The sequence below is a fragment of the Amia ocellicauda genome, chromosome 1 (genome assembly GCF_036373705.1).
Source record: "Amia ocellicauda isolate fAmiCal2 chromosome 1, fAmiCal2.hap1, whole genome shotgun sequence".
NCBI classification, from domain to species: Eukaryota; Metazoa; Chordata; class Actinopteri; order Amiiformes; family Amiidae; genus Amia; species Amia ocellicauda.
Genome location: NC_089850.1, coordinates 7,110,849 through 7,126,747, shown reverse-complemented (window position 1 = coordinate 7,126,747; position 15,899 = coordinate 7,110,849). Strand labels below are relative to the sequence as shown.

Here is a 15,899-nt window from a genome sequence, read left to right as displayed (position 1 = left end):
TGTCATTACATTAATTTCTTTCTTCATATTTGGAAGAAAATTAAATGCTTTTCACATTAGTATTGTGGGTCTTTCTTGAACCATCTGAAGTATTGCTAAAGACGTTACCACACAGACACACACACAAAAAACTTTAATGAATATCTTTCCCTTCATACTGGATGACCTGTCACCTTGATGTCTGATCTCATTAGATATTAGATTCTAGGCTAGATCTGGAATAAATTCTGCAGAGATGTGCCTGGGGGAAATCAGGTGTCTGGATAGTGGACTAGTATGTGGAACTACTCCACACAAGGAAAAATGGAAAATGAAATACTGGATGTAGGAGGTGCTGTTTTCAGAAGTAAAGCCAAACCAAGATCCTGTTCACACCAGTTTTTCTACTGCTAATAATATGCATAAAATCTAATTTAAAATATAAAAACATAATCTCAAAAGATCTCCCAAGAAAGGTGTTGCTCAAATAGTTGAATAGTTTAGTTGTTTAGCAGTTTAGTTGCTCAACCTGCGCACCATGTCCCATGCCATCAGGCCTGGCAACTGGTTCATTATGGTAGATCTGAAAGTCGCTTACTTTCACATCCCTATTGCGCAGGTACACAGGAAGTTCCTCCGCTTCACCTAAGAGGGCCGAGCATCCGAGTTTGCTGTTCTCCTCTTTGGCCTGTCGCTAGCCCTACTCACATTTTCCAAGTGCATGAACGTCTTGTTCGCACCTTTGCATTGCCAGGGGGTCCACGTCTTCAATTATGCGCTGGCGCCAGGGGGAGTTACCTCTATAGACGCGTCTCTTCCTCTTCTGACTGAGAGCTCGTGTCAGGTTGTCCTTGTCAGAGGCTGCTGGGCATCCTAGCGTCAGCATCACAGTTCCTCCCCCTCAGCCTCCTCTGATTGAGGACACTGCAGTGGTGGATTGGGTCTTTACAGATGCATCTTCGCCTCGATTAAGCACGCCAAGTCACAGTCCCTCCGGCATGGTGGAAGGTGCTCCGTTGATGGCGGTGCCCTTACAATTTGACCCTCAGTGTGTCACTGGGACCAGTCTGCCACCGAATGGTGATGATGACAGATGCCTCCAAACAAGGTCTGCAATGGTGACGTGGTGTCCAAGGCAGGTGGACAGATTGATGGCGATTTCCTGGCTGTGCAATTTCTGATGGAAGCTCGATGGCTACGGCCTCCTCGCACCTCTTCTCTGCCCACATGGCACCTTGATGTAGTGCTGGACGCACTTTCCCAAGCCCCATCTGAGCCACTGAACTCAGCTGAGCTGAAGTGTCACTTAAGACTGCGTTTTTGCTGGCAATCACCTCTGCAAAACGCGTAAGTGAGTTTCACACCCTGTGGGAGATGGCTCCAGGGTCACACTACGGCCTAACCCTGTGTTCCTCCCGAAAGTGATGTCTCCATTTCATGTGAACAAGCCTATTGAGTTGATGGCTTTTCATCCTCCTCCCTTCGATTCGGAGCAAGTGTGTCGGCTTCACCTGTTTTGCTCTGTGCGGGCTGTCAGATGCTATTTGGAACGCACAACGGACATTAGGCGCTCAGACGAACTGTTTGTGTCTTATGGAGCGTGGACACAGGGCCAGGTGCATTCAAAGCACCGCCTCTCGCATTGGGTTGTGGATCGCACCTGGTGGGCCATTTGACTCGAGGCGTTGCCACCTTTTTCAAGGTACCCCCTTGGTAGACATTTGTGTGGCTGCAGCTTGGGCTTTGTCGCTTACATTTGTCCGGTTCTACAGGTTGGATATGACGGGACCGGTCCCTTCCACTGGGAATCTGGTGTTGGCTACAGTTGATCCCCAGTAGCCCACAGGCTCTGGCTCCTGATTTCCTCTCCCAGTCTGCCCCTGTTAAGCACATCCTGATTATTTGAACCCTGTCTTTCCCTTCCACCGGACTATGCCTTACAGGTTGAGCACCCACACAAGCTGCTCCTGGACTTGCTGACAGCCTGTCGATGTGTTCCCAGGGTCTGTCATGTGGCCTACAGGTATGTTGCCTTACGAGGCCGCCCTGTATATAGTTCGGTCATTATTGCATTGTGTTGCGGTGGTGCATGCATCTGGCTTGGCCAGTGCTCACATGTTATGCGGAGAGTGCATGAACAGTTTTCCTGCACCACGCAAAGTTTATGGTTTGATTGTCATGGTAGAGCCTGCTGTTGTCCTGCTAACAGGTGACAACTGCTCCCGTGTTATGAGGTGGTGCATGATCTGCTTCCTGCACCCCGCAATGTGTATAGTTGTTATGACAGCACAGTGCAGCTGGCCGCTCTGTACCATTCAGTGAACATGATTTCTCCTGTGCTGCGCGGAGGCAGCATGAATGTTCCTGCTACCACACTGTATATACTGTTATGTTCAGCTGTGGCTACTCAGATGACTAGCCAGCTGTGTGTTATTCAGTGGGTCTGTGGCCCCACTTCTGTAGGATCAGGGGTTCACTGCCTCGTTAATCCACGGAGGCGCACAAGTTGCTTAATTGTGCAAGTAGATATATGGACTTGCTCCTAGATGCACTAGTAGAGCAGCTGGCCTTGCTATTATAAGCGGAGAGTGTAAGAGTTTACCTCTGTAGCCCGGCTTTGTATATGCTGATTGCAGACAGTTCCCGGTAGAGCATGACTGCGGTCCTCAAGGGGCCTCTGTGACTCCTATCTGGAGTTGTGTTGCCAAGGCCCCCCTAGCAGTATGCCTCGGGGCAGGCTCCCTTATCAGCTCGCTGCCTCAGTTTTGCGACAGTTTTGTTATATAGTAACCCCCCCACCTTGGGCAGTGCTTCTGATGTGAAAGATAACGATAGGTTGCGTATGCAACCCCGGTTATCTGAAAAAGGAAGCACTGCCCAAGGGTTGCAAGGTCACGCAGGAGTCCTAGCTCCCGGCAAAAGAGGATGAACCTGCACAGACATCTCGTTTTATAGAACAGAAAGTGGGAAGGGACTTGTTCTAAGTGACGTGTGCAGGGGCCAGTGGTGATTTTGATAGAGTGACGTTTTCAATTGGGTTCCTACAGAAGAGCGCAGAAACCCCTCCCCCTTGGGCAGTGTTTCCTTTTTCAGATAACCGGGGTTGCATCCGCAACCTATCGTTTTAATGATCTTACCGAGTGTTTTTCATGTCACTGGTGGAGCTACAAAGCCATGAATAGAAGTGTTTGATAACATGATGTGGGTCTGTTGTGCACTGTTCAGTACTGTACAACAATATAGAGAGCATAATGGTAAAAGAAAACAAAAGTGATCTGCATTCCCATTAACCATGAAACACCCATCAGCAACTTACAATAAACCCCGCAAACCCACAATAAACAGACCCAATATATTGCAATTTTAAAATGTGAGCATTTCAAGATATATGCTATCTTCTTGATGTGGAAATGGATGTTTGTACGACTTTTTTGTGGTGTAGCGTCACATATTTAACTTGTGCAAAAATGTAATGCATCAATTATCACATTGCAGCAGCATTTAGAACTAGTCAGCAGGTCATTCATTTTGTCATTGCTCCTTAACATTTGGTTGGCTAGTTATCTGCTTACACGGTATGGTGTGTTGATTTCAAAGCTAACTACTGATTCTGATTGAAAATTTGTTTGATAATAGCTAGCTTGTTGAATGCATTGAGGTCACACGCAAGCATCACTCAACACAAGCGAGGTGAAATTATAAATAACGTCTGATACATGCCTCTACCTTGCGCCTTCTTGTCCTCGTCCTTTTTTCTGCACTCTCTTTAAAAGATGCCATCTCTCTCTCTCCACCTCCGGGCTCTCACATCAGCAGCACCTCTGTAACCAGCGCCTCATCTACCGCTCCTGCACTTGTTCAGGTTTTTAGGCGCGCTCATACTATATCTCTGTTACTCCTCTCGTAGCCAACATGTTGTGCACAGCGCAAAAGTGAACGATTGGATTTGTATAAATTTTTTTAATATTATTTATTATCATATTTTAAGGGCCCTTTGATATTCTGGGGCCCTAGGTGACTGCCTAGTTCGCCTGTACATCAGGCCGGCCCTGTATGTATTTATGTATGTATGTATGTATGTATTTGCCACTCAGTCAAGAAAACACTGATTGGAACTGTTAGGAACACATACAACCATATATAAAAACAGACAGCCCCACACTTTCCATTGCTGACTGTGTGCCTAGCATACAATTAAAGGGTGAACAGCACAGAATGGTTTTGAATATGGCAAATAATGTGCATTTTTGCACAACAGCAGTGTGCAAACCCTACGAATATCTAGCCCATAGGCTATTGCTAGAAAGTATGTGACGGATTTCTAATGTGTGTGAATTTCTGTAATTCTCTTTAATGCTTTGTGCATGTAGGTTGCAATTGATCAAAAACAAACCAGAAAATATTGTCTCAAAATATTTCTGTTTTCATGTTTGAGTTCTACTGAGAGATGTGGAAATTCTGACACTTCACTTAAAAACGGAGCAATAAATTAATGTTACCATAATAAAGCCATGATGACACACAGGAGCAGTTCAAGGTGTTTTGAATACTGCAAATAGCAGAATAATCAAATATTTATGAAATACCTTCCCTTCAGGAACCATAGAAAAAATTCACCATATGTAGTTGTAGTGCTATTAGTAGTGGTAGTAAAATCATGTTGCTTTTGACAGACAGGTAGACTGTTTTCTCTGAAAACAGAAATGTTTAGTGAGTTAGTGATTGCTTGAGAAAGCCTTTTCTTTGCACTAAATGTAAGAATTTACAATCTGTCCGTTTGGAAGAAAAGGCAACTTGTTGGCAAATAATGAAGGAATCCTCAGATAAATCTGTCCCTGGCTTACCAGTTTAGAATATACATGGAAAAATTAAGCAGCCTTTTGTCACGAACAGAACAGAGAATGCCACAATGATTACTTTGTAGCCTGAATTAAATTACCATGCAGGACGCATCAAGAGTCCACAGTGGAAAGTAGTTTGGCTGAAGAAAGCAGAGAATAATGGTGTCAAAATGAGTGTCCTTCAGCCATGAAAAACTGTTTTCCTTTTACAAAGAGGCATGCTACATTTATTTGTGCGATCATGTAGCAGATCCTTTTGTGGATCAGAAGGGCTGTCTCAGTCTCTGTGATCTGCGTTATTGGGAATGAATAGTGCATCGCACATCCGATAAAACGGTAAAACTTTACTAAAGATTTTTTTTTTAAAAATAAGCAATCCAAGAATTTCCACATATCCAGCTTGGCTTGGCGAACTCCTTTTGCAAATTAATGTCATTGCTCTCACACTGGTCTTACTGCTGCGGGAAAGAGAAGTGCCAAGGTTGAAAAAGTTCCCACCGGCTTGCAACTGTGTAACCTTTCCATTAACAGGCATCGTACAGCGGGACATGAAAGGAGCCAAACATGCCAAATGTTGGGCTTCTTCAATAAGTTACAGTTGCTAACAAGCTTTTATATGGGGTAGACTGTTTTCTGAAATTGTGATATACATTTAATATATATATATATATTTTTATAAACACTACAATTTGTTTTACCTCTTTTTATCAGAATGAGTTTCTGTTTCTGCCTTGTTCAGCAAACTATAAAAGACAAAGGGAGTGTTTTATACTACCACTTCCCTGTCATTTCCCTTTACCTACCAGAACAGTAAGCTCTTCAGTCATTCTAGTCCCTAGTCACACAGCAGAGGCACACTGAAGCAAAATCAGCAGAAAGAATGAGACAAGTAAAATATGCACCCTGTTGTTGTGTTTTTAAAAAGAAAAGCTAATTAAGAGAGTATGTATACAGTGAGGGAAAAAAGTATTTGATCCCCTGCTGATTTTGTACGTTTGCCAACTGACAGAGAAATGATCAGTCTATAATTTTAATGGTAGGTGTATTTTAACAGTGAGAGACAGAATAACAACAAAAAAATCCTGAAAAACGCATTTCAAAAAAGTTATAAATTGATTTGCATGTTAATGAGGGAAATAAGTATTTGACCCCTTCGACTTAGTACTTGGTGGAAAAACCCTTGTTGGCAATCACAGAGGTCAGACGTTTCTTGTAGTTGGCCACCAGGTTTGCACACATCTCAGGAGGGATTTTGTCCCACTCCTCTTTGCAGATCCTCTCCAAGTCATGAAGGTTTCGAGGCTGACGTTTGGCAACTCGAACCTTCAGCTCCCTCCACAGATTTTCTATGGGATTAAGGTCTGGAGACTGGCTAGGCCACTCCAGGACCTTAATGTGCTTCTTCTTGAGCCTCTCCTTTGTTGCCTTGGCTGTGTGTTTTGGGTCATTGTCATGCTGGAATACCCATCCACGACCCATTTTCAATGCCCTGGCTGAGGGAAGGAGGTTCTCACCCAAGATTTGACGGTACATGGCCCCGTCCATCGTCCCTTTGATGCGGTGCAGTTGTCCTGTCCCCTTAGCAGAAAAACACCCCCAAAGCATAATGTTTCCACCTCCATATTTGACGGTGGGGATGGTGTTCTCGGGGTCATTCCTCCTCCTCCAAACACGGCGAGTTGAGTTGATGCCAAAGAGCTCGGTTTTGGTCTCATCTGACCACAACACTTTCACCCAGTTCTCCTCTGAATCATTCAGATGTTCATTGGCAAACTTCAGACGGGCCTGTACATGTGCTTTCTTGAGCAGGGGGACCTTGCGGGCGCTGCAGGATTTCAGTCCTTCACGGCATAGTGTGTTACCAACTATTTTCTTGGTGACTATGGTCCCAGCTGCCTTGAGATCATTGACAAGATCCTCCCGTGTAGTTCTGGGCTGATTCCTCACTGTTCTCATGATCATTGAAAATCTACGAGGTGAGATCTTGCATGGAGCCCCAGACCGAGGGAGACTGACAGTTATTTTTTATTTCTTCCAATTGCGAATAATCGCACCAACTGTTGTCACCTTCTCACCAAGCTGCTTGGCGATGGTCTTGTAGCCCATTCCAGCCTTGTGTAGGTGTACAATCTTGTCCCTGACATCCTTGGACAGCTCTTTGGTCTTGGCCATGGTGGAGAGTTTGGAATCTGATTGATTGATTGCTTCTGTGGACAGGTGTCTTTTATACAGGTAACGAGCTGAGATTAGGAGCACTCCCTTTAAGAGAGTGCTGCTAATCTCAGCTCGTTACCTGTATAAAAGACACCTGGGAGCCAGAAATCTTGCTGACTGATAGGGGATCAAATACTTATTTCCCTCATTAACATGCAAATCAATGTATAACTTTTTTGATATGCGTTTTTCTGGATTTTGTTGTTGTTATTCTGTCTCTCAGTGTTAAAATACACCTACCATTAAAATTATAGACTGATCATTTCTTTGTCAGTGGGCAAACGTACAAAATCAGCAGGGGATCAAATACTTTTTTCCCTCACTGTAACTAGGTATGCAAGTAATGCAAAAGCAGATGCTTTTATCTAGATCAACTGTCTATGTTCAAGTACAAAACTCATTGCAGTAAAAAACATTTAATAATAATTAATCATTTAAGTTACAGTTCATACTTTTAAATTATGTGCCATGCTAATGATGTTCCAAACAAACAGTTCATGTTTATGCTAGATGACAAACTTTTTTAGGCATTATAATTGTTTTGGTTCATTGACATGACTTCCCCCCTTCTTTCCCCTGTTTATCACAGACAAACTCTACATGGGACCGGGGCAGTTGTACCAGGATCTACAGAACTTAATCCACGATCTCAATCTCGTTAACCAGATTGCCCATATGATTGGTAGTTTGAAGGGAAAATATCAGGTGAGAATACAGGGCTTGAGACAGGTTAAGTGCAATGGTACATGCAGCCTGTTCAGACTATTATTTGTCAAATTGTTAGAAACATCTTCAGAGAGGCTTCCTGCTATGAGATAGAAAATCACTTAAAAGTTACTAATGTTCAAATCCACTGAGAATCTTTTCCAACTCTACTGGTTTGCTCAGCTTTACGGTCTTATAAAGAAGCTGTCTGTATAACAATCGGGCACCCTGTTAATGATGCTGGCGCCCATCAACTGTCACTGAAGAGATTTGTCTGGAGCTGTGGCCCAGCGGGGAAGATCCCCCGATCTCTTGACAAATATTGTTCTGCAGCTGTTCAGACTTTTTGCCCAGAACTGTACTGTTTAATAAGAAAATGTTTTTACAGCGGAGCTTTTCTGGTCCCATCAGAGATCAATCATAAAAAGGGCAATGGGCAAGCTGTGCACCGGCAAAAGGGCTGAAGAGAACATGTGCTTTGTGTAACTGCATGAAGTTCAATAGGTCAATTTCTTTAGCTGTTTTTCTCTTGCCTATATTTTTAGTTCAGAGCAACAGGTAATTTTCTTGGATCAGATTAAGTATCATTGTGGAAACAAATATTGATCAGGCAGTCTTTTTTCTTAGAAAGAGGGGTGGGAGAAAAGCATGATTTAAAAAAAAAAAAAAAAACAGTTACCATTTCTGAAAGCTGTCCTCTCTCCCACAAGGTTCTCTAATCAAAGTAAAAAAATTGTGTGTTACTCAGTCAGTTTTCATTGTTTTATGGACGATGTCTTTATCTGTAGAACGTCAATCAGACAGTTGCCCAGGATTGGATCTCAGGTCTCCAGAGACTGATCTTGAAAAAGGAGGAAGAAATCCGGGCGGCAGATCGCTGCCGAATCCAGTTGCAGCTCCCTGGGAAGCAGGATAAGTCAGTTGTGTATTGGATGAACAGATATGCATATTGTATACAGAACTTAATAACTTTGGACATTTTCATTATTACAAGTTTGTATTATCCTGCCATATGCTGCAAGTTAGCTGTGTTTCTTAAGATCAATACTTAAAACTCACTCCTCAGTTTTAGTTTTAGAAACGCAAACCTTGAAGGTATGAGGCCGTACTTTGAAGAGATAGACTGGGGCACACTGGATACAGATTCAGTTAAAAATGGATGGTTAAATTTAAAAAATATACTACTAAAGGCTCAGGAGAAATGTGTATCAAAACTTAGCAAATTGAGGACCAAAAAACATTGACCAAAATGGTTTAATAGAATCAAGCAAAATGTTGTAAATCAAAAGAAAATGTTGTATACCGCATACAAAAGGGATGGAGACAAAACAAAATACAAAGAATATATAGAACTGCAAAGAGATGTTAAGATAGGGATCAGGAAAGCAAAGAGGGAAATAGAAAGAAGCATAGTTCTTGGGGCTAAAACTAATGCAAAGAGCTTTTTTCAATACAATAACAGCAAGAGGTCAATAAAGGAGGAAGTGAAACAGCAAAGGCTAAAAATTGAAGTATTGTACAAAAGGTGTTTACAAAAGAAAAAACACATATCATGCCACAGGTTAACATTCAGTCCAGTCAAACTCTAAGACATATCAGGATAAATTAAGAGGATGTACTAACTTAAGGGACTAGCAGAACTAACTAACAAATCACCTCGGCCAGATGATATATATATATATATATATATATATATATATATATATATATATATATATATATATATATATATGGATAGAGATGCAAAATTCAGAATCATCCAAAAATGATCTTTGGAAGAGGTGAACCCCAAAAATTCACGATTAAACTAAAAGAGGAAACTAAGAGCATTTGTTTTATGACATTTCATTTAATTTTAGGTGGTCATAAGACCTTTAATTAAGAAGTGCATTTAAAAATCAGACAGGACAGTGTCTCATGTAAAAATAGCCCCTCCTTAGAAGCATTAATAACATATGGGTTCCTCTTTAAATGGTTTATATTCTTCAGTATGACCACTTTGACTGTCTAGGGCTGGGGTAGACTCCAGGTCTTAGGAGAAAAAAAAAAAAAAAAGTTTAAACAATGATGCTCTTGTCCCTTTTCTTGGCAGGTCTGGAAGGCCTACATATTTCACTGCTGTGTTTAATACATTCACTCCAGCTATCAAGCAGTCCTGGATCAGTAATTTACAGATGGCAAAACTGGCTCTCGGTAGGTCATATGGATTCAACATATATTTTAATTTCCTGTCTAATGTGTTGCAAAGCTCTGCATTTTCTCCCTGGCATTTTAGATTTGGTATATTCTCCTATGCCACATAGGCCTAAGGCAATTCCAATTTACCATCTTTCTACTTATTCAGTGTGCTAGATTTATGGGCAGTATAGAAAATGTGAAAAACCTCTGTCTTGTGATTTGACATTTAGTTATTTAAATAAAGTTATGGAATTAATACAAATTAAAAATAAAGTACTAATAAGTTATTCTTACTTGGCCTTTAATCAAAATATAAATGTAATTGCAGTGAGGAGAGGGAAATGAGATAATGCAGAAAATGTTACTTTGTTGTCCTGCTCTAGTTCTGCTCACTTGTGTTTACATTTGCATTCCAGAATATTTATGATTAGACTCCAAAACATTGTGTTCTGGAAGTGTGGGCTTACACTCGCAAAACACAGCAAGGGCTATTTCTGCAAAGATGGGGGTTCATGCAGGGGCATTCTGAGGAATTAAGTACATGTGTGGGCTAGCAGTCTTACACAATGTCTAAAATACTGTGAAACTTGATTTGCAAAAGAACATACAATTAATACATCAATTCATCAGGTAACATATCCTAATTGAAAAGGTATATATTTTTTTGCACGACCCTATGTTAATCTGGTTTGTACGATATACATATGTATTTGCTGGTAAGCTACTTTTTACTAGTTATGCCGGGGTCACGCTACATGATTTCTACAATCCGACCCGATTTTGTGAACAGTGGGCAGCTCACACTTAACGACTATTTTGCACTGAATTTGTGTCTTTTGTGTCGTGAAGGAGCGCACACTACCCGATCGCTTAAGTACAGGGGACACACACTATACGACTGATCTGACATCCTTGTTGTGGCGATCTGCGTCACAACCTCCAAATCTCGCAGAAACATGTGTGATCCCCACAGCGAAAAGTTCAACAAACATGGACGTGCACATGTACAGGTCACATTTGTGTAGCGCAGATCTGCGCTGCTCCACCAATGGGATCAGTGGATTTCTGCAGATCTGTGCAAAACTGCGGAAAGAACGCGACAAGCCGCTGCTGCTGTTTGTGTTCGTCTGTTCGGACAAACACAAAAAGCGTGTAGTATTTTAAAATAACGTGCCCGAAAACAACCATTGGTATTTGAAGTATTTTAATAAATACGTATCACAATCTTATTCTCCTGTCATGTTTATTCTTCTGTTTCTTCTCTCTTCTTCAGTCAGCTCGGCTCTCATTGGCTGCTGATCACGTCACTCTCCACGATCAGTGCCGATCGAGTCGTAAATATTAAACATGTTTAATAAAATCGTAGGGGCTCCGACCAGCTTATGATCGGATCGGAGGGCAAACAATCTCATCGCAGCCCGTCTCACACTACACGACCATCGGCAACAGGGACGCACCCCGACCAGGCTGCTTGTCGTGACGATCAGTGCCGATCTGTCGTGAGGGCCAAATCGGGCTCAAATCGGGCTTAAAATCGTGTAGTGTGACCTACTACTATTCATGATATGGTGCGATGCTAACCAAATTTCTCAGTGTTTTCCATAAAATGAAAAATGTTCTTGCTATGCAAAACACTAAAATGGGGAAATCAATTTCTTCAGCTGAAGTAAACATTGTATTTACCCTTGTGGTGAATGCAATCAGTCAATATAAATGTAACTGATGTATGAGCCTGGGCTTCGGATTTAATTCCAAGGTCTGCTTCTTTGGAAATGTTTGTGCAAGTTTGAACTCACCCGAAGAGATCATCAGGCTGAACTACTGCAAAACTGTATTGTAATTATATTAACAGTGCCCTTCAGAATCAATTTAAGTCACTTCTTGCTTTCCTTTTAAAAGGGACATTGAATTAAATACTAAAAGGTTAATGTTTTGATTATAAAAAGGTAGATGACTATAGCTTTATGAGCACATAATGGTAATTTTAAGACATTTTGACCAAATCTCATTAGTATATTGTACTCTCTCTATAAGGTCTTAAACATTAGGAAAAGCATTCACTTTCATGGCTATTACTACTAGTCATTTTTATATTGATTCAAAGTGCAAAGATATCATGGACATTATGTAACATATGAAATGCCAAGGTAACTGAACATGTGTTTCTGTGTGCAGAGGAGGATAACCTGCAGGGCTGGTTCCGTGCAGAGGATGATGGGAATCAGATCAAGAAACAGAAGCATCCTCTTCTGCTCAGACAGATGCCGGTGGTCATGTCTAAACTCCAGGAGTTTAAGGTGGGCTATGTTTGGGCTTCAAAGCAAAGATGACATGTGACTATCTTGTAACATTGCAAACTCCAACGAAGGGAGCTCGGTTCAGTCTGTCTTCAACTTATTATACTGTGCCTCTCTTAAACCTGTCCAAACAACACTCTGTAGGCTACCAGTTAATGACACACAGACACAGGTGGTGATTAAATAAAAAATCTTGATATGGGCTCAGTTGGTTCAATTCCTGACACCTTGTAATTGAAACCTAAATGCACTGAGCAAACATTAAAGGGTAACATGCACTAGAATCGAAATGAAACAAATAACACACTACAGGGATAGATCACATTCTAGTTGCATTCCTCTTCTCTACATTCTGAACACTGCTTTTTAGATCTTAAAGCATGAGATAATTTATTACGTCATATTCCCAGAACATACCAGAAACTAAGCAAGGAGAAATAACCTCTGTAGAACAGTACCACTTGTGTTTCCCTAAACCCACAGCCCGATTGTAAAAGATGTGCAATCAGATTGTGAAAATGTACTTCTGGGTGTGTTATTTGCTTAAACTTTAGAAAACAACTGTGCAAAAAGGACTCACTAATTCTTCTTCTGCATGGCAACATAACTGCTTTGCAATGCTCTGCTCCAGACAATACAAAACATAACATTCTTTAGCATTTAAAGTAGTCTCATTTGTTCTTTTTCATTTATTCTTTTGGATTCGGCTGTAGTATCTTTAATTTGCCTCGAAAAACGCATTCAAATATACAAGATTCCTCAACAATATCGGCACAAAATATAAAACTAAAACGAGCAAAGCACTGTACTTTGTTTTGTACGCAGATACACATTGGTCTCAATGGTGGGATAAAAATAAAAGTAGCCTACTAATACTGATAACATATTAGTACTTAATCTATTCTGCAGTGTGCACTATTGAGTTTTTCCTTTTCATTTAAAACTTCTATAAATTTAAATAAATGGCAGAATATTCAACAGTTTACACCTAAGGGCCTGATTCTTCTATAGTGTAGCAGTGTAGAAGGGATACCCAGAGGTAATACGGTAAACTGGATGTGAGATGGAGGAAGTGAAAGGAGAGAAAGTTAGAGAGTAATATGGAGAAGGAATAAAGCTGCATGTTTTGACCTCTACATGTGTGTACCTATTATTATTGTCTATAACAGCCCCAGTGCCTTCGCTCCTGCTCAGACCCCTACAATAGCATTAAAAGCCATAAAACATATCTTCAAAAATACAGAGCAGCACCATATTTATTGTATAAAGTCACAGCATAATACATGTGCTGAATGAATAACAAAGAATGGCCTTTGGCTATAACAAGGTATGTGTAAAATAGTTTAATCTGACAGTAATCCTGGATTAAATTGTGTGCAGATTAACAACATTTGAACAGCTTCTTTGAAATAAATAAAACACGATGTCATAGCTGCCTTGACTGGGCCAGAACCTGGGGCAGTACACAGCTGGCAGAGAGTTGCTTGTATTCAATGTGTTTGAAGTATGCCGCTGTTTCCTAGGTTTACCACATAGCTGCAACCCCTGTGGTTTGGTTTATTGTGTCACTGTAAGGTCCATGCTTTTGCCAGTGTGGTCTGTCTTACTCTGTGGTCTGCACTGTGGTGTTTAAGTAGGAGAGTGTGTGCACCCAAACGCTGGTCCTGGAAGACTCCTGCATCTGCTTGTTTTAATTCCAGCTGAGATCTTAATCGAACTAATTGTCTTATGTCAACCTTGTCAGTTGTCAGTCTTGGTCCTTGCTGACCCCTTGTCGCTTCTATTTTTAATTCCATTTGTGATTTAACTATTTACACAGCAAGACATCCTTCAAAGCCAAATGCAGTTCCTATTTGGATCATTTGGTATTTGCAAGTAGCGTTATTCCTATACCAAGTACTGGGTTTCAGGACTGCTGTTTTTTAGGTGAGTTGTTTCAATGACTAGGTGTCCAGCATTTAACCAGGTGCCTCAAAATGTTTTATGCAAAATAATGGAAACACTTTATGCAATATAATTATCACCTGTTTCTGGACATCATTTATTGGTAACTTCTTAAGAGTTGTTTAAGCAGGTTTTAAGCAGCTACATTTTGTACAGCTACAGGTTGAGGGCAGACAACAGCCAGCAGTTGTGTTTTGGCAACATTCAAGTATTTCTGAATACAGGGACTGAGAGCAGAATAAGAATTTAGAAAAATAATAAGTTCAGTTAAGGGCTCAGTAATTGTAAGTAACATAAGAATTAGGATGAGATTGTGCATTACTTCTGCCCTCAGTCCTTTTGCTGCCAAAACATTCAGGAAAGTAAACTCATCATGTCCAAAGAACACTCCATAAGCTGCCAATTATTAAAACATTGTTCAATCTGTATGTGGTCTGGTGGTTAAATTCCTGACATCTGGTCATTGAAACCTAAATTAATGAAACATGTTGAAACCCAGCACTCCATACAGGGTTAGAGCTGATTTTCTAATTAAACATTATCTTGTTGAGTTGGAATTAGTTAGTTGTTTTATTGTTCGTATTTTGAAATGTTTTATCAAGCAAGTAAAGGATTGTATTAGATTAAATCATCAAGAGCTCAGGTACATCAAAAATCACAAGAGACAGTGAAAGTCATCTTCCTTTTCTTTCTTGCAAGGTGGAATGTGCTGTCTATAACCCTGAGCCATCGTGTGGATATGATCGCATGCCTTCCCCACAGTTAACGGGCCATGGCTGCCTATGGGTGAGTCATTTTGCCTTTCAAGTTCTAAATGGTTTCTGTCTTCTTCAATGTAGCCAACAAGATATAATATAAGTATTACATATTGGACATGGTATTTAATCTGAAAGAATAATATGACTCATTTGACCATGAATGGGCTCTAACTAACTTAGAGAGTTATTATAATGTAAGAATGATTATTATAAAGTCCCTCTTAGCCAGACAACCATACATTATTTTGCCACAACTCATCGTCTCTGGTGCACTGTAAGTGATTTTCTAACACAAGCACGGAGCTGAGGTTTAATCGGTCATGACCATCTTTCTCTGCTTTCGTAGGATTATCTTCAAAATGAGCTTGCCCATTTTCCTACAAAATGCCCTTAAACAAGTCATAACAACTCACACAACTGAAGTGCATGAAGCATTCTATGAAATGTAGCTTCTCCTTCAGAGCAGCACCGGCTGGAGTATGCTGTCCAAGGCTAGACATATTCCATCAGAGCAAACTCTTCAATCATTGCATTTGAGGCTATATAACATCTTCTTGTGATATTTGCCATGCTAAATACCTATAGAAGGGAAAAGTAATTTCTGAATACACTTTTCAAAGTTGAATGAGAGAATGACACAGGGCACAGTGGACCAGGGCTTGAAAGGGCTTGAAGGCTTCCTGCTTTATAATTTTCCCATAAGAACATGTTTGCCTTTAGAAAACAATATAGGGTAATACAAGATAATAGACATACTTGTCAAGTATCCCGTTTTGAGAAACTATCTCCAGGTCAAAAAATAAATAAAAGTCGTACCCCTTCAAAGCACAAATCTCCCTATCAAAGTTGACCTCCTTGCATAAACTTTTGCATATATGCATGTTTACTGTTATTATTCAAGATAGCAGCGCTCTCTCCAGACAGATGTTTTCTATTAACATCTGCCCTTCCAAGTCGCTGTACAGTTGTGGCAGTAGCATTTA

At 40.7% G+C, this 15,899-nt stretch overlaps 1 protein-coding gene across 2 annotated transcripts in view; it reads left to right on the top strand.

The window, feature by feature from the left end:
• The window catches only part of arhgef10 (Rho guanine nucleotide exchange factor (GEF) 10), a 137,870-nt gene that overhangs the window by 84,964 nt on the left and 37,007 nt on the right, over positions 1-15,899 (top strand). For both annotated transcript variants that reach the window (XM_066712279.1, XM_066712273.1), the window contains 5 exons: positions 7,624-7,739; positions 8,528-8,655; positions 9,832-9,932; positions 12,093-12,214; positions 14,858-14,944. In XM_066712279.1, the coding sequence (XP_066568376.1) occupies positions 7,624-7,739; positions 8,528-8,655; positions 9,832-9,932; positions 12,093-12,214; positions 14,858-14,944 (554 nt within the window). The remainder of the gene's footprint in view (positions 1-7,623; positions 7,740-8,527; positions 8,656-9,831; positions 9,933-12,092; positions 12,215-14,857; positions 14,945-15,899) is intronic.